The sequence below is a fragment of the Capra hircus genome, chromosome 28 (assembly GCF_001704415.2).
Source record: "Capra hircus breed San Clemente chromosome 28, ASM170441v1, whole genome shotgun sequence".
Classification (NCBI taxonomy): domain Eukaryota; kingdom Metazoa; phylum Chordata; class Mammalia; order Artiodactyla; family Bovidae; genus Capra; species Capra hircus.
Window position 1 is genome coordinate 17,159,422 of NC_030835.1, and position 23,274 is coordinate 17,182,695.

Here is a 23,274-nt window from a genome sequence, read left to right on the forward strand (position 1 = left end):
GGCACACACACATGCACTCACCCTCTCAATCTCTCTCAATGGCATCATTATGTGTTAATTAATTAGGCGTCTTTTGGGATATCTACTCAACTTTCAACACTTCCCTTTTCTCCAAGATTTGTCCCATTCTACCTACCAAACACAGCTGTGGGCTCCTAGAAGCAGTATTTATACCTTGTACCTCCTACTTCTCCTCCTCCTATCACCTTCCCCTTCCCCTATCTCAGCTAATTGAACTGGCAGTGGATGCCCAACCCAAGTCGGGCCATTCAGTTTCTCCATAGGGAATTTGAAGTTGGAAGTGGACATAGTTGGTGTTTTAAGATATGAACACCAGAACTCCAGGGTAACCATCTGCTGCCTACCGTGTAAACTCATCAAGTGCAGAGGAAGAAAGGATAACAGAAAATGAGGAGTGAAGCAATTGCACAGAGACAAGAGACCTGCCAATATTGTAATCCTGGCTTTCAGTCTTTTTTCTTCCATGAGCTTGCCCTTGTCTCTTGAGGCTCCTAAATTTCTTTTTTGCTGAACTTATCTTGAGTTTGTTTCTATTATGTGCAACCAAAGAGAAGCGTTAATACAACTAGAAAAACTAAAAATAATGATGTTAAACTTCACATAATTTAGAGGTACATTATAGGGTATGATAGTTTAGATAATTTTAAGTAATTGCTGTCTTGAAGACCCACATGATTAAGCATGAAAAATTCCTAATTATCTCTTTTTAAAAACTGAAATGCTACCACATATTTGAAAAGTATCTTCTTTGTCTTTTAATTTGGTTTTTAAAAAAATGAAAAAATAACATTTAAGAAAAACCTTCTTAATTAGCTCGATGACTTCAAAAAACAAAAACAGAAGTCATATAGTGCTGAGGGATTTAATATATAATAACCTCACTCATTGGTTACTCTTTGGCCTCTAAAACACGTAACTGACCAGCCAGGGGGAGCTAAACTTACTGTTAACCTAAAATACAATTCAAATAGAAAGCAAGTTCTCTTTCTATTTTTACCATTGTCATCATAAAAGGATTTGATAACTTTCCTCCATGTTCCTATGTCAGGGAAAAACATGTATTATCTTTTTCTCTTTTTTTTAATGAAAGACAATGACCACCAAAGTGATCTTGCCCATTTGATACTTTGCCTTTCACCTGCCTGCATTTGGACTCATCATTTCTTCCCACCTTCTACACTAAAGCTTCAGTGAGCTGCATATTTCTAAGCTTTAGTCTCTCAGTCTTTCTTACATTTGTCCTTATGCTTGTCAGTCAACCTGAATTCTAATTTCTGTACATTATTTCACTCTCTAGCTCCCTATTTTATGTTCTAAGAAAATTGGCAATTTCCAGCATAATTTTTAGTATATTAAAAATTAGTAACCAGTTCCATAGCACCTAATAGGCATGAGCTTATTGCCTATGCAGTGGCTTTCTGAATGGGCAAATTTAAAATGGGTGATAAGATTAAGCCAATCAAAAAGGGATCATCATGTCAAGAAGGGAGATAAATTGAGATTTGAGCTCCAGAAACCACAGAATGGAATGTATTGCTAATTTTACAGATAGTGTCCTCAAACTATAGTATTTTAGTGTTTTCCAAGAAGGTAGAAATTTGAGAATATACAACTTAATACTCAACTTAGTTCATCATGTAAAAACAGGTACAGCCATAACTGTTCCATTATTTTAGTGTAATGAACCTATGTTTCTTTCAGTTAAACTGTCTAGCTTTTGTGAAGCATAGAGAGAGTTGTCACGATGGATTCCTTGAACACAGCTCTTTTTCAAATTGAGCCACAGTTGATTTTTTCATATCTTTTATCTGTGACATTGTTCCTATAGAAAACATCAAGTAATAACTATTTTTAATGATGCTCTCTCCTCCTGGGTATAAGCTAGCAGTTTAATTTATAATTGCCTAGCTAGGTTTTTTTTCTTAATTTGTTAAGCAAATGTGTAATTACATGATCTTAAATCAGCCTTTAGGGATAGACTTTTTAAATCATTCACTCATAAAAAGTAGTTACATAATTTTATCATGCCGGTAATACACATTCATTTTAAAACCCTCTAGGCTATTGTTGTTTTGGCTTTGTCCCATTTACTCTTCAGAGCTCACGTTCCTCTTATGTAAATGGAGATGGTCACTATTACACCTATTTCAAAGGTGATTATGAGACTCAAAAGAAGGAAGCATTTTGTACATTATTATTCTCAGCCCACTTGTTTATTTATGTCCCGTAGGTAGTAACTGCAGAGCTTATAGTCTATTCTTATACCTCCTATTTCCAGAAATTTTTGCAGAAGTACAGTTTTTATAAGGAAAGACAATTTAGAATTAAACTTTCTATGCCCTGAGCACAGTTCCACTCTTGCCCACCTCTTTTCCTTTTCTTCTCATAAACAACAAAAATGCTCATGTGAAGAGTAATAAGGAGAGAGTTAAGAGAATTACTTAGTTGTAGTTATTCTCTCCTTTCTCAATTTTTTTTCTGTATTATCTTTGTAGGGAAAGAAAGTTTGTTTCTCTTTAAACAGAACTGAAGTTAATAGAAGCAAAATTGTTGTTATTATTATTATTTGTGGCTAACTTAACATTTATTAATAGCAGCTAACATTTACTGAGCTCTTAATATGTGCTAGACAATGTATTACCATATTTCATTGAATCTAAAACACAAACATTGATGAGATGTACCATTATTTTATGTGCCACTAAAAAAGAAAAAATTGTCAAGTAAATCACAACAAAAATGCTTTCCTTGCACTAAATATATTTAGTTAATGCCTATTGAAATACTCCTTTAGGCTTAGATTTTTGTTATATCATCCTGTGTATTCATAAAAGGAATTATAAATAAGATAAATCGGTATAAAATGTCCTCACGTTCAGGGCCCAACTCTTCTGAATTTCTCTTTTGATGCAGAATTATGAATGTCTGTTAATTTACACCAAATTTTCCTTTGAGCCATTAAGAGCATTCGTAATGCAGCATTTCTTAAAGAAATACTCCACTGTTACCTAGGATTTTCTTCCAAGCCACTGACATTCATTTTGCAAGCTTTGACATCTTGTACAGGCAATGACAACAGCATTGCAACTGCTGCCTAGCCAATAGCAATTATAAGAAGCATATTGATTTCAGAGATATTAAAATACAAAAAATATAAGTAAATGCATTTTGTAAAATATTAAATGGGGTGATTGTTTCACATGTATTATCTAACTTAACCCTCAGAATAATCTCACAAGGAAAGTACTGTTATTATACCCATTTTACAAATGAGGGAAACAAGGGTTAGAAAGGATAAATAGATTGCTCAGGAGTTTACAGTTGGTAAGAGACCAAAACAAAAAAAACAAACTCAAGTCAGCCTGACTGCAAAACCTTTATCCTTGCCACTGTAATATATTGGATTCATTTGCATAGCCCAAATAATCAAGATCTCTGAAATGGGCACAGGAAGCATATCCTAATTCTTCAAGAGAGCCAGAGTAGAGACTATATAGAGCGGCGTAAAGTATTTCCCAGAAGCTACCAAACTAGAATTTCAGTGAGTAGAGACTAAATGAGGGCCTTCCCTGATGGTCCAGTGGCTAAGACTCTGCACTTCCTATTGTGGGAGCCAGAGTCCATCCCTGGTCAGGGAATTAGGTCCCATATGCTGCACCTAAGAGTTTGCATGCTGCAACTAAAGATCCCTGCATGTTACAACAAAGATAAAGAACATGCATGCTGAAACTAAGACCTGGTGCAGCCAAATAAATAAACATATATTTTTTTAAAGACTAAATGAAAAGACTCTTGCACATGTCTTCAGCTGCGTATAGATGCTGCAATTCAGACTTTTAATTTAGATGAGTGGGTCTCTGTGTTTTGATCAAAATATTCCCATTTTCCTAATGGACAACAGTGTGACTATAATGATTTTATGACATCTACCCTGGCTTGAATTTTATGAAAATTGATGATATGGTGGTTTTCTAATACCAAGTGACAGAAGAAGGGAAACTTTACTGATAGGTTTTTGTGGTTTTCACTTGGATAAATTAATGTACCTGCCATTCTCACCTAATTTATCATTCCAACACAGTTTCAGACTCCGAGTACAAATTATTTTGGCCTACAGAATCTGGCATTGTCTATCCTATCTGCATCCTCCAGTATGCTTATTGACTTACCTATTTTTTTATTGTTTCTTTCAGTTTTTTAAATGCAAACTGAATATTATTGAGAAATTTTATATATAACTGGACTTAGGTAAAGTAGCAAAAGGAGCTTCATAGTGGAGCCCGCAACTAATCATATCCTTGAAATTCTAGTGGCAGTGTTAGGATTTTCCACCCCCAGGAATAATTATCAATTCTAGTAAAGTGGCATAGTCTCACCTTTGGTATTCAAGAGTATAGGCTGAAAAGCTATATAAGCTCCTAGTAGATGATAAGTAAAGAACTGATAGGGGAGTCTTATATGAGGCAGAAATTTAATCAATCAACACAAATTATTTATTGAGAACATGCTGTGTGGCCCAGCTCTGGGTATGACAGAGTGAAAAATATAAGACATGGACTCTTCCTTCAAGAAGTACATAATGTTAAAAGAGCAATATGTGCACTTTCAAAAAGAAAAGAAAATACAATGCAAAGCATAATTTTCTCTGATGCCTAGACCTAATCTATTGTAAGATCTCAGAAAACTCAGAGGAATCAAGTGTTTTGGAATAACCAGTAGAGCCATGAAGAGAGGTTAAGTTCAAGAAAGGACAGGGTTGTACAGATAGACAAAAAGTGAGGACAATATCCCAGAGAGGGAAAATAAAGAAAAATCTGAATGCTTAGCATAAAGCAATTTACTTTCCCTAGATCCATGAGGTGTTCCAAGTCCTTTCACAGCTGAAAGAAGTCTCCTTTAGAATACAGACTGTTTTAACACTGCTATATTTAGACTGGATAATCAGCAAGGACCTACTGTATAGCACATGGAATTCTGCTCAGTGTTATGTGGCAGCCTGGATGGGAGGGGAATGAAAAAAAGAATACAGAATGTCTAAAATTGATTGGATTATTCTTGCTGTAGAAAGGCTTTATGTTTAAATTTATTGTTATGAAAAAATTAGGTACAAATCAGTACAGCTTGGGAGAGCTCATATTACATATTTTAGTGAATTGGTGGCTAATTTACATCATGCTGGTGAAGACACACAAGACTGGGACTTGAACCCATGGGCCAGGAATTCAGCCCAACCAAAGCTCAGATTGGGACCTGACCCCACTGTCTTTCAATTGAGATCACACGCCTGGTCTCAAGACTTAATGAAACTCAGGCTCTTTATGTCTCATCACAAAAGAATTCAGTGAGAGACAAAGTGATAGGTGAGAAGTAGATTATTTAGAGAGATACTCATTTCATAGACAGAATGTTTTGGTTTTTTTTTTAAATATCACTCAGTCGTGTCCAACTCTTTGTGACCCCATGGACTGTGGCCCACCAAGCTCCTCTGTCCATGGAATTGTCCAGGCAAGAATACTGGAGTGAGTTGCCATCCCTTCCAAGGGATCTTCCTGACCCAGGGATTAAACCTGAGTCTCCCGTATTGCAGACAGATTCTTTACCGTCTGAGCCAGTGTTCAGTTCAGTTCAGTTCAGTCGCTGTCGTGTCCGACTCCTTGCGACCCCATAAATTGCAGCACGCCAGGCCTCCCTGTCCATCACCAACTCCCAGAGTTCACTCAAACTCATGTCCATCGAGTCGGTGATGCCATCCAGCCATCTTATCCTCTGTTGTCCCGTCCCCTTCTCCTGTCACCCCCAATCCCTTCCAGCATCAGAGTCTTTTCCAATGAGTCAACTCTTCGCCTGAGATGGCCAGAGTACTGGAGTTTCAGCTTTGGCATCATTCCCTCCAAAGAACACCCAGGACTGATCTCCTTCAGAATGGACTGGTTGGAACTCCTTGCAGTCCAAGGGACTCTCAAGAGTCTTCTCCAACACCACAGTTCAAAAGCATCAATTCTTCAGCGCTCAGCTTTCTTCACGGTCCAAATCTCACATCCATAATGACCACAGGAAAAACCATAGCCTTGACTAGACGGACCTTTGTTGGCAAAGTAATGTCTCTGCTTTTGAATATGCTATCTATGTTGGTCATAACTTTCCTTCCAAGGGGTAAGCATCTTTTAATTTCATGGCTGCAATCACCATTTGCAGTGATTGTGGTACATCTCAAAAAGCAAGAACACATTCCATGGGAGAAACACATTCCACGGGAGAAACACATTCCACAGAGAGTGTGGGCCATCTCAGAAGGCAAGAGACCCCAAATATGGGATGGTTAGTTTTTATGAGCTGGGTAATTTCATAGGCTAACAAGTAGGAGGATTATTCCAACTATTTGGGAAAAGGGGCAGAGATTTCCAGGAATTGGACCACTACCCACTTTTTGTCCTATTGTGGTCAGCCTCAAAACTGTCATTTAGCATGCTAACATATTACAATGAACGTATATTGAGGCTTAAGGTCCATTGGAAGTCAAATCTTCTGTCATCTTGGACCTAACTGATTCTAACCAGTCTTTGTCATATCCTCAACAGTATGTCATTCTTTTAAAGGTTTTACCCTGTCCCTTTCCTGCTGTTTCACTGGGGTCCACTAAAAATGTATATCCTTCTTGTCTCTATTAGGCAAATTTTGATCTGTTCATCATTTGCCGGTAATTGCTGTCTACTGACTTAGAGAGTTTTCTCTTTAATGGAAGTAGGAGAAATTACCCATATTCTTATATGAAAATGGTAACAAGAAGAAATGTCTGCCTCTCTCCCCATTTTTTTTTTTTTTGATCATTTAGTTTTTGACCTTTATTCTCTTGATATGTCTTACCTTAACTGACTTTCAGTTGTTAAACTATCCTCTCATTTATGGGATATATCCCACTTGGTTATGGTATTTAATCCGTTCTATATGTTGCTAGATTGGCTTTGCTAATTTGTTGAGGCTTTTATTTTTCTTTATTTAATAATTCACTGTGTTGAACTGATCAATTATGAATACACCAAGCCCAAAGTAAATTGTATGTCTTAATTTTCATCGTTACTTTTTAACAGCTTCTCACACTGGTTCCTTTAGGTAAAATCAGCACATCAAGTCTTTTATAGTGACATTAGGTGTCAAGTAATGAACAAGCTAAATGTCCAACTCATTAAAGAGTGCTGATATGCTGTCAGCAATGCTCGGACTAAAGCAGCATGGAAATGTACATTGTATTTTCACCTAGACAATAGATCTCAGAGAGCTATCTACAGAAATAATGAAGTCAGAGGAAAACAAACTGACACTCAGATGAGAAAAAGATAGCACTTTGCTTTCCTACCGTGATTAGTCCTTGGTTCTTATCTACTAAAATTGGAGCTTTTATATTTTTTTTCCAATACATGGACTTTCTGTTTCCAAAATTCTTGTGATCTCATGAAAAGAAGAATGTCCCTGAACTCTGAATAATGTTGGGCCTCAAATCTCAAGGGAATATATAGTGCCAAGACTAAGGTATTTTTCATGTTGCTGTGATTTAGAATAAAATGATGTTGAAAGCAGAAATTGGATATGGTAAGATCTACTGCTTTCTGAGTTATTGTAGAGGAAAAAATAGCTTGAGACTAACATGATATAGTGATTCCATATGGAACTACTAACTTCATAGATTGATTAGAGTATTAAATAGCTGTTAATTTTGCCAGAATTTGAGTCTTTTTCATATTGATCAAGGTCATATCTTAGGAAGAAAACAACCACACAGATTTTGTATAATTCAGAATGTTATGTGAATTAGTATATGGAAAGCACTTAGAACAGGATCTGGCACATAGTAAATGCTGTAACAGTAATATTTGCTGTTATGAATGATAGAGAATGGGTTATTCTTTAACAACCTGAGGAATTTTTCTAAGAAAGTATAATAGTCCTTTTAGGCCTTCTTTTCTTTAGAACTGAACTTTTTTTTTTTTTTTCGCTTTTTCTATCACTCCATGAAAGTGAAAGTCGCTCAGTCGTATCTGACTCTTTGCGACCCCATGGACCATATAGTCCATGGAATTCTCCAGGCCAGAATAGTGAAGTGGGTAGCCTATCCCTTCTCCAGCGGATCTTCCCAACCCAGAGATTGAACTGGGGTCTCCTGCGTGGCAGGCGGGTTCTTTACCAACTGAGCTATCATCACTCCAGAGCTGATTATATTCCTTTAAACAAAAAAAGATAGTTAACTGGACTGAATTTCTGTGAGTTTATTCCCTCAATTAAAGGGAACCTGGTTAAGTTAGGTTTAAATAACCTGATTTTAGTCTAAATTCCCAAACATTAAGACTAGTTAAAGGGACTTCCTTAGCAGTCCAGTGGTTAGGACCCCACACTTCCAGAGGCATGGGTTCGATCCCTGATTGGGGAACTAAGATCCTGCATGTTCTGTGGCATGGCAGAAAAAAAAAATAAAAACTAGTTTAAAAAAAGTCAGCAATGGGGGATTTTTTATTTTATTTTATTTTTTTTTAATATTCTCAGTTGATTTTATTTTGTTGAAATTAATTTTTATTGGAGTATAGTTGTTGATTTACAATGTTGTCCTAGTTTCTGCTGTACAGCAAAGTGACTCAGTTATACATAACATATATCCACTCTTTTTAAAATTATTTTCCCATATAGATCATTACAGAATATTGAGTAGAGTACCCTGTGCTGTACAGTAGGTCCTTATTAGTTATCTGTCCCCAGTGGCTCAGCAAGCAAAGAACCTGCTGGCAGTGCAGGAGACGTGGGTCTGATCCCTGGGTTAGGCAGATCCCCTAAAGGGCATGGCAACACACTCCAGTATTCTTGCCAGGAAAATAACATGGACAGAGGAGCTTGGCAGGCTATGATCCATGGGGTTGCAAAGAGTCAGACCCGACTGAAGTGACTGAGCATGCGCGCGCAGGGATGCACGCGCACACGCGTGCACACACGCACACATATTTTTTAAATAGTAGTGTGTATATGTCAGTCCCAACCTCCCAATTTATCCGTCCCCTTTTTCCCCCCCTTGGTAGCCATTAGTTTGTTTTCTTCATCTGTAACTCTGTGTTTTGTAAATAAGTTAATTTATACCTTTTCTTTAGATTCCACATATAAGCAGTATCATATGATATTTGTCTTTCTCTGTCTGACTGACTTCACCCAGTATCCGGAGGACTTTTTAAAGCAAAGCTTACCTTTGTTCTGAGGATTTAATCACTTTCATTGATTGACACCGAAGAATATGTTTTAATATTTTAGGTTATGTTTCCTTTTTTTAAATCAAGAAATGATAAATCAATGCTTAGTTAGCCTGTTATCTAACAGGAAAAGAGTTACTAGCTATAAGCCAGTGAAACAAGTGGCAAATAGATCCATGTGTTCACCACAATGAAGATTTAAAGCAGACTTAAGCAAAATTGAAAGATGGGCGAACTGGGTGAAAAAACTTACACTGTATTAATACAGGGCAAATATTTTTAATCTTATAAATTAATGAGACATATATCAGCAATTCTGTAAATAAATAGGCAAAGAAGGTAGAAAATTCAGAGGAAGAAATAGAAATGACCAGTACACATATTTGAAAAATGGTCAGCCTCACTAGTAATCAAAGAAATGCTAATTTAAATGGGTTACCATTTTTACTCTAGCAGAGATTTTTAAAAATTATACTTGATGTTATCAAGGGTGTTCTCATATACTATTAGGATTATAAAGCAATACATCATTCTAGAAATTAAGCAATATATATCAAAAGCATTAAAAAATTTATGCCTACTATTTTTACACACACTAGATTGGCAAAAAATAAAAAGTCTGACGACACCAAGTACTGGTGAAAGTATGAAACAAAGAGAGCTCTTATACATAGTGATGAAAAGTATTGGTGTGATTCTTTTGGCGAGTAATTAGATATTATCTTGATAAGACAGGAGTTCCACTTCTGCATACATGCTCTAGCCTTGGAACTCTTGTTGCTGTTTCGCCAGGACACTGATATAAGAATATTCATAATAGCCTTATAAAAAGGCTGACAATAACTCAGATGTCCATTTATAGGAAAACTGATAGTGATATTTTCAAATAATAGAAATCAACAATAGAGTAAGAATGAAAGAAGCATGCTTAAATGTGCCAACATGAATGAATTCTAAAAGTACAACGGTAAATTGAAAAAAAGAAAATCACAGAAGAATACATCCACTCTGATAACATTTTATAAAGTTCAGAAGAAAGAAGAAATAAACAATATTGTTCATGTGTTTTAAACTAAACAAAGATAGCAAGGTAGTAAAAAATGAAGTCCAATGATGTTACCTCTTAGGGGAGGCAGAGAGATGAACTTCAACTATTTGTGCTAATGCTTCCTCTCAGATTAGTGGTAAATTCATGGAAGTTTTTTAGTTATTATGCTTCACGACTTGTCTATCATGTGTATTATTTGTATATATCAAATATTTCATAGTCAAAAATTAAAAGAGCCTATAGATGTTTATTTCATAATTCATTTCTAGAGATCAATGCAAAAATAATGATGAAAAATACAGAAAAACTTGATCCCAGTGGTGATATTTATTATAACCAAAAACTGAAATAGCAGAGATGTCCAACACCACTTTTTTATACCCTGCTTTGTTCAAAAAAGGGTTTAATAAAGCCCTAAAGAATATATTCAGTGAAACAAAAATAAAATAAAATTTGCTGAGAAATGAAAGTTAAAAAATGGAAGAAGGTTAAGAGAAAGCCAGGAGTAAGATTATTATGAAAAACATAAGTTGTAAACTCCTGTTCTTGTTAGAGGTAAGTCACAAACTTGACTAAGCTTTCCGTAACCAGGGTAAGAAAGGAAATATGATTGTTGATGCCTTTAAGATAAGAAAGCACATAAACTGTTTTGATTGAGCCGAAAGAGAAATTTCTCACCAGATTAACTGTATGAGCAAGTTATTTAACTTCTCTCTGCTTGTGTGTCCATGTCTATAAAATAAAACAATAATAATAATACCTGTTATATAACATTGTGAGAATTACATAAGGTAAGTTCTTAGGACAGCACCTGGAACATTAGTAAGCACTCAAATATATTACTGACTAGTCATATTTAATGACATTCTCAAGCATATTCTTGTAGAAATCAATATTGTGGAAGTAGGGGTTAAGGGAGAAATGGAGAGGTAATCCTTGCCTCAGATAGGAAATACTCTCAACAGTAGAACACTGTGCTGTGAATTAATTTTCTAGTGTTCTACCTCTGTTCACTTACTAAATATTTATTGTGCACCTCCTTTATGAAAGTTTTCTGTCTAGTAATATATGGCCAGGATACAGGTCTTATTAAGCTGTTCTGCTTCAGCCTCCTCTAGGTAGTTTAATCTAGGAATTATTCTATTATGTTGTATAACAAATGATATTTGTTACATTCACTTTTTCTGCTTTTCAAATATGAAAGTAGTAGTCTGTAAACAGAGACGGGGCGAAAGCAGTTATGAAAAGAGAAGTGAGACCTAGTAAGCTGAACTTAGTTAACACTTATTAAGAAGAGGCGGATTCATGTTGATGTATGGCAAAACCAATACAATATTGTAAAGTAATTAACCTCCAATTAAAATAAATAAATTTATATTTTTAAAAAAAGAAGAGAATAATCAATTGAGGCACTTTCCTGAGAAGTGATATGGTGATAAGAATATTAATTGCTACATTTATTGGAATTCAAACTGTGCACCAAACTCTGTACTAATTTCTCCGCACACATTATCCCAATTAATCCTTATAACACTTTGAGGTTGTGAATATTATCTTTTTTTTTTTTTTTGATGAGAAGTTAAATTCTTAGAGAAAGTAAGTCACAGCAGTAAGTATGGGTTCAAGCTGAAATTCAGACCCAGGCAGCTGATTCTAAAATCTATATTCCTAGTCATTTAAATATATTACTTTGCATGGAATGAAACCAAAACTTATCAAACCTTGAATTCCTTTGTTCCAGATCTAAAATATTTTTCTCCAACACCTTTAGTCAAATACATCCTGATTTTTATTATCCTATATTAAGTTCATGAATTAGTCTTGTTATTTTCTTAACTTTGACAATCAGACTATAAAGTTAATCTTTTTCTGATCTAACTGTGTGATTGGTACTCATGTCTTTTAGTCACTTGATTTGCTCACCAGCATGAATTTTCTTTAAAACCATTTTTAAATGGAAAGAATCCTTGGATTTGAAGTAGAAGAGTCTAGCAAGTTAAAAATTTGGTAATCTATAATCTCATGGCCCTAGATGCCAATGGATTGTTTTGGCCCTTGCTCAGGGCACTGAATCATGTTGCCTTCAAATTATAGGCCTTCCTCCTTAGCCAAAAGACAGTCATATTAATTATTGACAATGAAGATGCATCTTGTATTTAAAGATTAAGAAAATTCATACCTTAAGATTAAGGTGATTTGACCTGGGGCTCTCTAATGTCACTTACCAATTGTAGAAACATAGATTTCATATTTAAACATGTCATGTTCGCTGGGTGGTTTGCAGTAGAGAACTTGGCCTGAAATCATTTTTCCAAAACAGTTTTTCTGAGACTCCTAGTAGTAGCAGCAGTGACATGATTCACATCTCAAAATCCAAATACTGTCAGATGGGAAAACATAGATGTATTCAGCTCAGTGGCTTGAGATTACTATGCATTACTTGAATTGTACAGTTCAGAAGCTAGGAAAAGCCTATACTTGTAAAAGGGCAGGATTTACTCTGAGGGGTAGACAGAGTCTCCTGAAATGTAATTTTGTGATAGAGAATAATTTTATATTTGTTGAACTATATTAACCTCAAAAGGCTTTAATAAGTCAAGACCCACTTGCAGATACTGATTTCTTTTTTCTTTTACAATTTTCTAATCTTATTTTGGCCTTTGTTCATAGTACATGTTTTCTTCCTAGCTTCCCTTCTTCCTTAAATCATTTCATCTCTCTCTCTCTCTCTCGTGTGTGTGTGTGTGTGTGTGTGTGTGTGTGTGTGTATACACACACATACCATCTGTCCTTCCACAGAACTGTTCTTTCTCTCAACAAGGGGCAAGGATGGGAGTGAGAGGCACAGTGTGGTCAGAAACCGATGGAAAATCTTGCAGACAGTTTTTTGGCTCCTCTTCTCTGTCCCCTGCTTCCCTGCCCTGCAGCCCCCTGGGGAACAACAGGAAGCCAACAGCTTGTATCCATTTGAGAAAGTGGCAGTGGCACAGAAGAGAAAATGCTAGGCTGTTCAGCTCTATTCCTAGACTCAGGGAAGCCATGCAAATGGTGGGTAGTGTGCTTGAACGTACATGTTCTGTGCCACAGGATCCAACAGGTTAGAATTTCTTTGTTTGTTTGTTTTATTGAAGTATAGTCAGTTTACAATATTGTGTTCATTACAGGTGTACAGCATAGTGATTCAGTATTTTTGCAGATTATACGCCATTATAGATTACTATAAGATAATAGATATAATTTCTTATGTTCTACAATATATCTTTATTGCTTAACATTTTGTATATAGTAGTTTGTGTCTATTAGGCCCATACCCCTAATTTGTCTGTCTCTCCTTTCATCTCCTCTTTGATAATCATAAGTTTACTTTCTGTATCTTTGAGTCTGTGTCTATTGTATATATACATTCATTTGTATTATTTTTAGATTCCACATGTAAGTGATAATAGTATTTGTCCTTCTCTGACTTATTTCACTAAGCATAATGTTCTCTAGATTCACCCATATTACTGTAAATGACTATTTCATTCTTTTTATGGCTGAGTAGTATCCCATTGCATATATATATATGTTTATATATATACTGCATCTTCTTAATTCCATCATCTGTTGATGGCACTTGAGTTCCTTCCATGTCTTGGTTATTGTAAATAGTGCTGGTATGAACATTGGGGTGCATGTGTCTTTTGAATTAGTGTTTTCATTTTTTTCAGATAGGTATACCTAGGAGTTGAATTGATGGGTCATATAGTGGTTCTGTTTTTAGTTTTTTAATGAACTTCCACACTGTTTTCTGTAGTGACCTGCTGTCAGGAAGCATTTAATAGGAGGCTTCCTGTGTGCTGTTTTGGATCTGTCATGAATCCTCTGTCCCTTATTAATTCCTGAGTATTCAGGAATTAAGTGGAGTAGCACACTACCCCCGGGGGCTTGGGAATGCATGCATTTCCTTCGTTAGTTTTTACATACGGTGATAAGTAACTGTTTACAACCGTCTTCCTTTTTATGACCCATAGAGTTAAAAGTGATTATTTACTACCCTCTCTGTCTTATATGGATGACCCCATGTTTCCTTGATAACTTGTAAGTTTTGATTTTATCTCTGCTGAAAATAGCTACCTTGTAAGACAGTATAAGTACTCACACATGTTGAATAAAACATCTTTGCTCCATCAGAGCTTGGGTCCCCGTGTCTCTCTCTCTCTCTCTATCTCTCTCTCTCTCTCTCTCTCTCAGGCTATTTCTCTGGAGCGCAGAAGCCTGCTGTGCTCACTTTCCTGCCCAGGCTTCTGAGACCCTCTCAAGAAGGCACTCTGTGCCTTCACCCCGTTGAGAGGGCGCCAGGTGCCTTCATGAACAGCGCAAGCCCCGTGTCAGGAGCTTTATTGGTTTTCTGCATAAACCAAGGAATATCGGCCTCTTTCTCTCTCCTTTACTTTCTTATCTCGACTCTGGACCACCAGGTTCCGGTCCATTAAAGGACCTCAATAGCCTGCACCAATTTACATTTGCACCAGCAGTATAGGAAGAGAGTTCCCTTTTCTCCATACCTTCTCCACCATTTATTTGTAAACTTTTTGATGATAGACAATCTGACAGGTGTGACTTGATACCTCATTGTGGTTTTGATTTACACATTTCTTTAATAATTAATGATATAGAGTATCTTTTCATGTGCGTGTTAGCCATCTGTATTTCTTCTTTGGAAAAATGTCTATTCAGGTCTTCTGCCCATTTTCTGATTGGATTTTTTTGATACTGACTTGTATAGGCTGTTTGTATATTTTGGATATTAACCCCTTCTCATCATTTACAAATATTTTCTTCCATCCCATAGGTTGTCTTTTTGTCGATGGTTCCTTTGCTGAGCAAAAACTTTTAAGTTTAATTGGGTCCCATTTGTTTATTTTTTTATGTTATTTCTTTTTTACTTCATTTTAATGTTATTTCTTTTTATGTTTATCTTTTTATGTTATTTCTTGTCTTAGAAGACTGATCCAAGAAAATACTGCTACAATTTATGTCAAACTGTTTTTTTCTGGGAGTTTTATGTTTAGATCTTTAAACCATCTTGAGTTTGTTTTTATATGTGGAATGTTTTATATATGATAGGAGGGAATGTTCTAATCTCATTATTTTCTACGTCTTTCCAGTTTTCCCAGCACCACTTATTGAAAGAATAGCCTTTTCTCCATGGTGTTTTCTTATCCCCGTGTCATATTAGTTAACCCCAGGGTGTGTGAGTTTATTTCTGGGCTCTTTTGTTCCACTCATCTTTATGTCTGGTATCATGCCAGTACCATGCTATTTCTATTACTGTAGCTTTGTTAATACAGTCTGAAGGAGCAGTGAAAATTGTGGGTGGTACCCTAGAACATACGTATTCTGTGCCACAGGATCAAATAGAATGGAATTTCTTAATTGTCCTACTAAAGTAGAACTTAAGAGGCTTTGTCGATATCTGGTAAATAAAATACAAGCCAATCATTTGAATTGCTTCCAGATGTATAATTAGAAGCTTTCTACACTGTGATAATTTTGTAATAATCTATCTTTCCCCAAAGACCCTCTCATGACCTTGGGGATTATATTCATGTGGTGCCACATGATGTCAAGCTATTGCCCTGGAAAATGTAGCCCTAATTCAGGTCCTTGAGAAACTACCCTTGAAGCTCCCTGGCCTAGTAGGTCTTTAGTGCTGCTCCAAATCTTAATTATAGAGAAGGTAGTGAACTTTGAAGTGGGCTATACTGCTTGGATCTGAGTTTTATAGTTCTTAGGCTTTCCTGGTGGCTCAGACAGTGCAGAATCTGCCTGCAGTTTGAGACACCTGGGTTCAATCCCTGGGTTGGGAAGATCCACTGGAGAGGGGAAAAACTACCCACTCCAGTTTTCTGGCCTGTAGAATTCCATGGATAGAGGAGCCTGGCAGGCAACAGTCCATGGTGTTGCAAAGAGTCGGACACTTTCACTTTCACGCCCTTTCATGTATGTCCAACCACATCAAAATATTAACAATAACAATAATGATAGAAAAAGACAAGTCTGTGTTTTCAAAGAACATTAGTAAAAATGCTAATTTGAGCACTGGAATTGTTACTTGGGGATCTCCACTGGAAATTGTTTTTACTGTTTTGAGACGTGGCAGAGGTGAGGTTTATACCCCTGTGGAGAGCAGATGAATGCAGGCTTTCATAAGCCTGAGCACACTGCTGCTGCTGCCAACACTGTAAAAAGAGACATTGCAACCTTGAATCTATCTTGGGGGATAAAACTTAACTCCTCTAATTCAAATGTATGGGATTTCTCTACAACTGTGAAATCTCCCAGATAAAGATAAAATGAATGCACTAAATAGTAGAAGCCTAGGAGAACAGGAATGGCAGCTTTGTTTCACATGCCTTGAAGAAGCCCAGTTTGGCCCGGGTGTCACATGTCACTGAAAATCTGATTTAAACATTGCAGAAAGTATGTTCATTTAAAAAAATTTTATCAGTCCTCCATTTTTGTTTCAGGGTGGCTAACTGAATCATAAATCAAACTTAAATTAAGTCCTGAAAACTTTTGGTATTGTCAAAAATTAATCAGCTCTGTGGAAGTGATGGTGTGGCCAACATGAAATACTGAGTGGTTGAGTTAAAACCGAGGCTTTTGCTTAGTATTGATGATGCTGATTTCTATGGAAAGAGTTTTGCTTCTCACTCAAATATGACTAAGCACCCTTGCTTTATAAGTTTATCCAAAACAACATATTGCTATCCTATAGGATGAATATGTACTAGTGTTTAGAAGGAGGAAATAGTATGTTATTGAGATAACAGTCTGTGGTTCCAGACAGAGCCACATATGACTCCCGACTCTAACTTCATCTACCTCAGTTTTCTCAGCTGTAAAATGGAGCTGATAATATCTACTCCATAGGATTGTTACAGCAATTAAATGAAAGACTGTATGAGTGAAGTACCTGGTTCATAGTATACTAACAGCAAATGATTACTGTTGTTCAAATGTAATTAGTGTGTCTTGCTCACTGACATAGTCTGACCAATGAGGAGACAAAGTGTATATCAATTTACTAAACTAAGCAAGGAAATAAAAACTGAGAGAGACTTTCACCCTTAACTATATACTTCCTTATTTTATATCTTACGTGTAAACCTTATCTTGTTACTAGATGGTAAAGTTCCTAAGGACAGAAACTGAATCTTCTTTCCTGTACCCTACAGTGACTTAACAGTGCTAGATAACTAGTAGACATTCAGGAAATGTTTGTTGACTTGATCTTACTTAGCTGTGTCTTATGTCTATATATAACTCTCTTAGGAGAATAAGATTTTGCCCTATCATGTAGAAATGTGAAAGTTTCTTTGTAACTGTTATTTTCTAATAAAACCATTGGGAAATTTTACCGTGTTGAAATCATGTGGCTTTCTAATTGGTTTGTAGGCCCATTTTAGCCATTTTATTATTTAGGCATTTATATATATCATTAACACTGCAGCTGGTATTGAGATAACTTCTCTCTGTTTTTAAATGACAGTCTTAGTTTTCTGATATTACTTAGGTTAGCTTGAAGTTTTTTGTGCTTAGCCTTTCTATCTGCATATTTAAATATGCTTAATGATTTTTTGTAGCTTTGTGATAAGTATGCATGTCTAATTGAGGCATCATATGCTCTATACATTTTTTTTCAAGCTCTGTTGATGTTCTGACATTTGATTACCATTTGGGGGAAAACTGGAAAACACATTGCTCTTCTTTAAAGTCTTCAGAGGTCTGTATAACAATACTAAGTACAGATCAAGGAACTGGTATGTACAATTGATCAAATTTATAATAATTAGCTTTTAAGTTTTCTCTGAGTAACAGAGATGTGGATGATCCAGAGAGCACTTATTACTAATAATATTACTAATGAATTTGAATGGAGTTCTGGCATTGTTTTTATTCTCACAAGGAAGTTCCTGATCTAGAAGATATAGGAGATGTTATAGCAGCTGTTTTATTGGTGAGAAAATTGACTCCTAGAGTAGTTGGGTAACTTGGCGGCAGATCTGGAATATAAACGCAAATATTCTGTTTCTAATTTTTTTAAATCTTGGTGAGAATTATAGTTCAAAATATGATCCCAGCCACCAGCTGTTCTCAGAATCCAACAGTTGATCATTCCACATCCCATTTCAAAATAGTTCCCATTTGACCCTGTGAGCACTCTTTCTGTTCACTTTCCAGTTTGAACGCCATGACCCTGTGGATGGGAGAATCACTGAGAGGCAGTTTGGTGGCATGCTGCTGGCTTACAGTGGAGTGCAGTCCAAGAAGCTGACTGCCATGCAGAAGCAGCTCAAGAAGCACTTCAAAGAGGGAAAGGTAGGTATCTTTGCCTAGAGGAAACCAAGAGAGCATATTGTTACTGCAAAGGTACTAACATAATGAGAGTGAACTAGTGGCTAATTATGACTAATTTATTTCTGGCACTTGAAAATAAAAAAGCAGTTTTGAAGAAGAAGGAATAGCCTCGAATGACCCTAGGTTTTTTTGTTCAGATCACAATGTGACCATGAACTGAAATAGTGAATTGAAAGAAAGAGACTGGTTCACCATGGGGAGATATAGAGTTCAGTTGTAGATATCTTGAGTTTAAGGTGCTGGTGGACTACCCAAGTAGAGATGGTTAACCAGCAGTTGAATATTCAAATCTATTTTAGAGGACTGAGCTGGGTTTGGGAATCATCAACACACTATTAGAATTAAAATCATGAAGATTGATGAAGTTATCCAAGAAGAACATTATAGAACCATGAGCCAAGGGCAAGATCAAGTGGAACACTAACATTTAAGCAGTTCCAGAATGAAATCTTGAGGAAATGGTTAGAGGAGTACCTAGAGAAAGTATTGAAATCAAAGCCAGGGAAGACGAGGGTTCAAAAACTAAGGGATCTACAGTGTCCCATGGGAAAGAGAGGGTCCAGTAAAATAAAATGATAAATACCCATTGGTTTTGGTGAAATGGTGACCTTTGGGAGAGTTGTTTTATTACAGTGGTCCAATTGGAAGGCATATTAAACAGAAAGTGAGGAAGTTGAAAAAAAGGAAGGAAGAAGGAAGAGGGAGGTTCTGGAAAGAAGGAAATAGCGTATGTTTAAAACTCTGAGGCAGTAGTTATATTAACTCTGCTTGGACTCCTATAGCAAAATACTATAGACGGGGTGGCTTAAAAAACAGAAATTTGTTTTCTCACTGGTCTGGAGGTTAGAAGTCTGTTATCAATGTGTCAGCAAATTGGGTTTCTCATGAAAGCTTTCTTCTGTAGACAGCCACCTTCTTGCTCTGTCTTCACATTACCTTTCCTTAGTGTTTATAGAGAGAGAACATGCTCTGTAATGTGTCTTCTTATAAGGACACTAATCCTATCTGATTGGGGCCCCAGCATTGTGACCTCATTTAACCTTAATTATTGTTTTAGAGGCCCCATCTCCTAATACAGCCACAGTGGGGGTTAAGGCTTCAGTGTATTAAGTTTCAGGGGTGAGAGGGCACAAATATTCAGTCCATAACAAGCAGGAAAGATGAAATCTGGCATGTGTAGGGAGCTAAACGGGGATTATTGTGGTTGATGAATACTAACAAAGAGGAGCATGGCCTGAGATGAGATCTGAGAGGAAGATGAGGGCAAGAACCTGCAAGACCTTGTAGCGCGTGGAATGAGTTTGGGTTTTATTCACAGTGCAATGAGAAGCTATTAAAGAGTTGTGAGCAGGGAAATAGCTTAGTTGTGTGTATGTTTAAAGAGACAACTCTGGATGCTTTATGAAGAATAGTTTGGAAAGGAGCAAGCATAGAAGCAAAAGGCTGAGACTATGATGATTAGAGATTTCAGGAGGAGATGAGTGGGTCCTTTTTGAGCAGCATTGAGATTGGGACCATGGGTTTGTGGTGACACTAGTCAACACTGCTCTGTGAGAGCCTTCAGAGCTGTACCTGGTACAGGAAGAAGCAGATGGTAGAACTGAGTCAGTGTCTGGGGTTTTCTAGGCAGTGGGATGAACAAACTGAACCAAAAACTAGTAAAGAGGCCAGATCTTTTAAAGATCATGTACACACACACAGAGACACACATACACAAACACACACAGCAATGCAAGGGCTAGACCCCAGATCTCATTTTCAGCCCAATACCCTTTCCACATGACAACAATTACCACTTAGCCGTGCCTGGAAAATTGACCTAACATTAAACATGTTCCATGAGGGATTGCTAAGGTAGGGTGATACAATAGACACGGAGCTAGAAGACTTGACTTCAAGTCCTGCCTCAGAAGTTTCTGTGGACGTTGGATAGATCACTTAACTGGCCTCGTAAACTGAGACCCTTGTCCTCTATGCAGGCTCTAAACTCTAAAGACTCAGTAAGAAATAGAATTGCCTGGGCTTATTTCCGTTTTGTTAGTCTTTGTGCAGGAAATCTTGCTTGAATAGCATCACCCCCATGTTGGTGGAAAGCAGTTCTTATCAGCTAGAGTTTTTCCTCCGTACCTTGGGTGTTGAAAAGCTGAAAGGACCTCTGAACAGGCTGTGGACTGCAACTGAGAGCAGGCTGGATTCTGAGAGAAAGTGTCAGCTTCTCTGAGCAGTCCAGCCGGTCTGAAGCTGTTCTCTTAGCTATGAAGGAAGACTCCTTAACAGAAAGTGACAGAGGACAATGCTTCTCTCCTAAAGAGAACTCCTATATTGCCTAGTACACAGCTCATATCTATTGGAAGTTATAATTTCAGAAAGTTGATCACAAATATCTAGGTGAATTTTGTAGGGAATACCCCTTTTTGTTGACCTGACCCTTTTTTAATGTTTTGGCTGCACCACACAGCATACACCCCCACCAGGGATCCAACCTACAACGCCCCACCCCCATCCCTGCATTGGAAGCATGGAATCCTAACCACTGAACCACCAGGGAGATCCCCGACCAAACTTATTTTTTAAGTTTTGGTCCTGGCATTGATTTGACCTTAAAATAATTTTCTATCACTCCCCAAGTGTCTCAGTGGTAGAGAATCAGCCTGCCAGTGCAGGAGACACAGGTTTTGTCCCTGGGTCAGAAAGATCCCCTGGAGAAGGAAATGGCAATCCGCTTTAGTATTCTTGCCTGAAAAATCCCATGGACCAGAGGATCCTTGTGGGCTACAGCCCATGGGGTTGCAAAACAGTCAGACACCACTTGGTAACTAAACAACATTATCTATCATGATAGGTTAATTCATGTTTTGATATGAATTTATATTTTAAAGCAATAAATTGGGTGTTGGAGACATCTCCCTTGAAGAAATAAAAGTATTCTAGCTTTGGCAGGAGTTAATTTAGGACCCAAAGGCCTTGCAAAAAAGCCCTGAAGTGAAAAGACAAACTTTGTCAGGTGATAAAAATCTGGGGTGCTAAATTATTTCTGGCCCAGAATTTCTAGCCTGCTTTAGCAAGGAGATGGAGATTGATTGTACTCTCTTGTTGGTTAAATAATTTGTGAACATAGCAATTAACTAAAATGACAGTTAATGAAGGGCTTTTCCTCCTAAGGTTACCAGTCCATCTCTCTGGGACCATTTCCCATTATAGGGGAATGACTATCTGCTTCCTAATTGCTTCCTTTATTCCACTCTGGATTTGTTAACATGAAAATGTAAGTTTTCATTTGGCACATGTTAGTCACTTTCTGTGTGGGGTTCTGTACAAAATTTCAAACCAGAACTAAAAGATTGAAGGTCCTAGTGGTGTTATTAACTAAATATTTGCATATTAGTGACCATGCAGTGCTTCACAGCCATTTTTTGTGTGTGTGTTTGTAACAGCTTTGCTAGATCTCATTTTGCCTTTGAGATTATAGAGACAGAGAAGAAGAGAAATTAATGATCTGCCCACAATCTGGACTAAAATCTGAGGCTTCCTATTACAGATCTTGTCCCTTCTCTAACAAAATTCCGTTTTTCCTAACCATACTCTTCCTCTAATGCAGTCCTCTGGACCTGGTTTTCCAGTAGACTCACTTGGGGAACTTTTCAGAAATGTGGTTGTTGAGACCCTCTTCAAATCAACTAAATCAGAAGCTCAGTGGGTGGGTCCAGGCATCAGTAGTGCTTAAAAGTCTCCCCAGGTGATTCTAATGTGCAGTGAAGCTTGCCAGCCACTGGGCTGGAAAAGTCTGCTTCATCAGTGTCTCTAGTTCTGTCCCTGAGTAATAGCTGGAGGAATTGGGGAGCCTGCCGTGCCAGGAAAAATGACTCTGTTCATGCTGAGTAACCACCATGTTTCTTATTTAACAAAGGCAGATTTTTCTTTTCTTTCTTTCTTTTTTTGTTTTATGGAAAACATGTTTTGTTTTGGCTTTGTTTTCAAGATTAGTCCCTAACCTCTATCAGAGTTTCCCCATTCCCTTCACTGTCTTTTTTTTCTGTGAATTTTTCTTCTAGGTCAAATGTGACTCAACTTAAAATTTTTTTAAATTTTCCATCCTTCAAATTACCATCTTCTCCTCATTAAAGGAAAGAGACTTTCCTGAGACTTCATAGGTGTAGTTCACAGTGTTGATTCTCTATGGTTAAGAGTGCAGACGCCACAAGCTTTAATAATTTAGCAAATCCACTCAAGAATGAATTGAAAGTTACAGTTCAGTGGCAGAGATTGCTATATTCAAAACCAGGTACTGTAGGATAAAAGATAAAGCCATAGCCTATCCTCAAGAAATATGTAGTCTGTAATAGTCTAATAAAACATATATCTATGCAAAGAACCATCTAATTTCATATCAATATTTATTGAGCACCCATGTGCCAGGCACTCTTCTAAATACTGGGAATATAAGAATGAGCAAAACCAGCTGTCTGTTCTCATAGTGGAGGAAGACATAATAAATAATTATAATACAACTCACTCAACTTTGGGCCTCTTAAAAGCACTATCCTGCTCATCTTTGCCATCCTCTGTATGATGTCT

At 37.0% G+C, this 23,274-nt stretch overlaps 1 protein-coding gene across 4 annotated transcripts in view; it reads left to right on the forward strand.

Annotated features, from left to right (window-relative positions):
* The window catches only part of MICU1 (mitochondrial calcium uptake 1), a 226,954-nt gene that overhangs the window by 165,707 nt on the left and 37,973 nt on the right, over positions 1 to 23,274 (forward strand). For all 4 annotated transcript variants that reach the window (XM_005699177.3, XM_013975660.2, XM_013975661.2 and 1 more), the window contains one exon: positions 18,523 to 18,660. In XM_005699177.3, the coding sequence (XP_005699234.1) occupies positions 18,523 to 18,660 (138 nt within the window). The remainder of the gene's footprint in view (positions 1 to 18,522; positions 18,661 to 23,274) is intronic.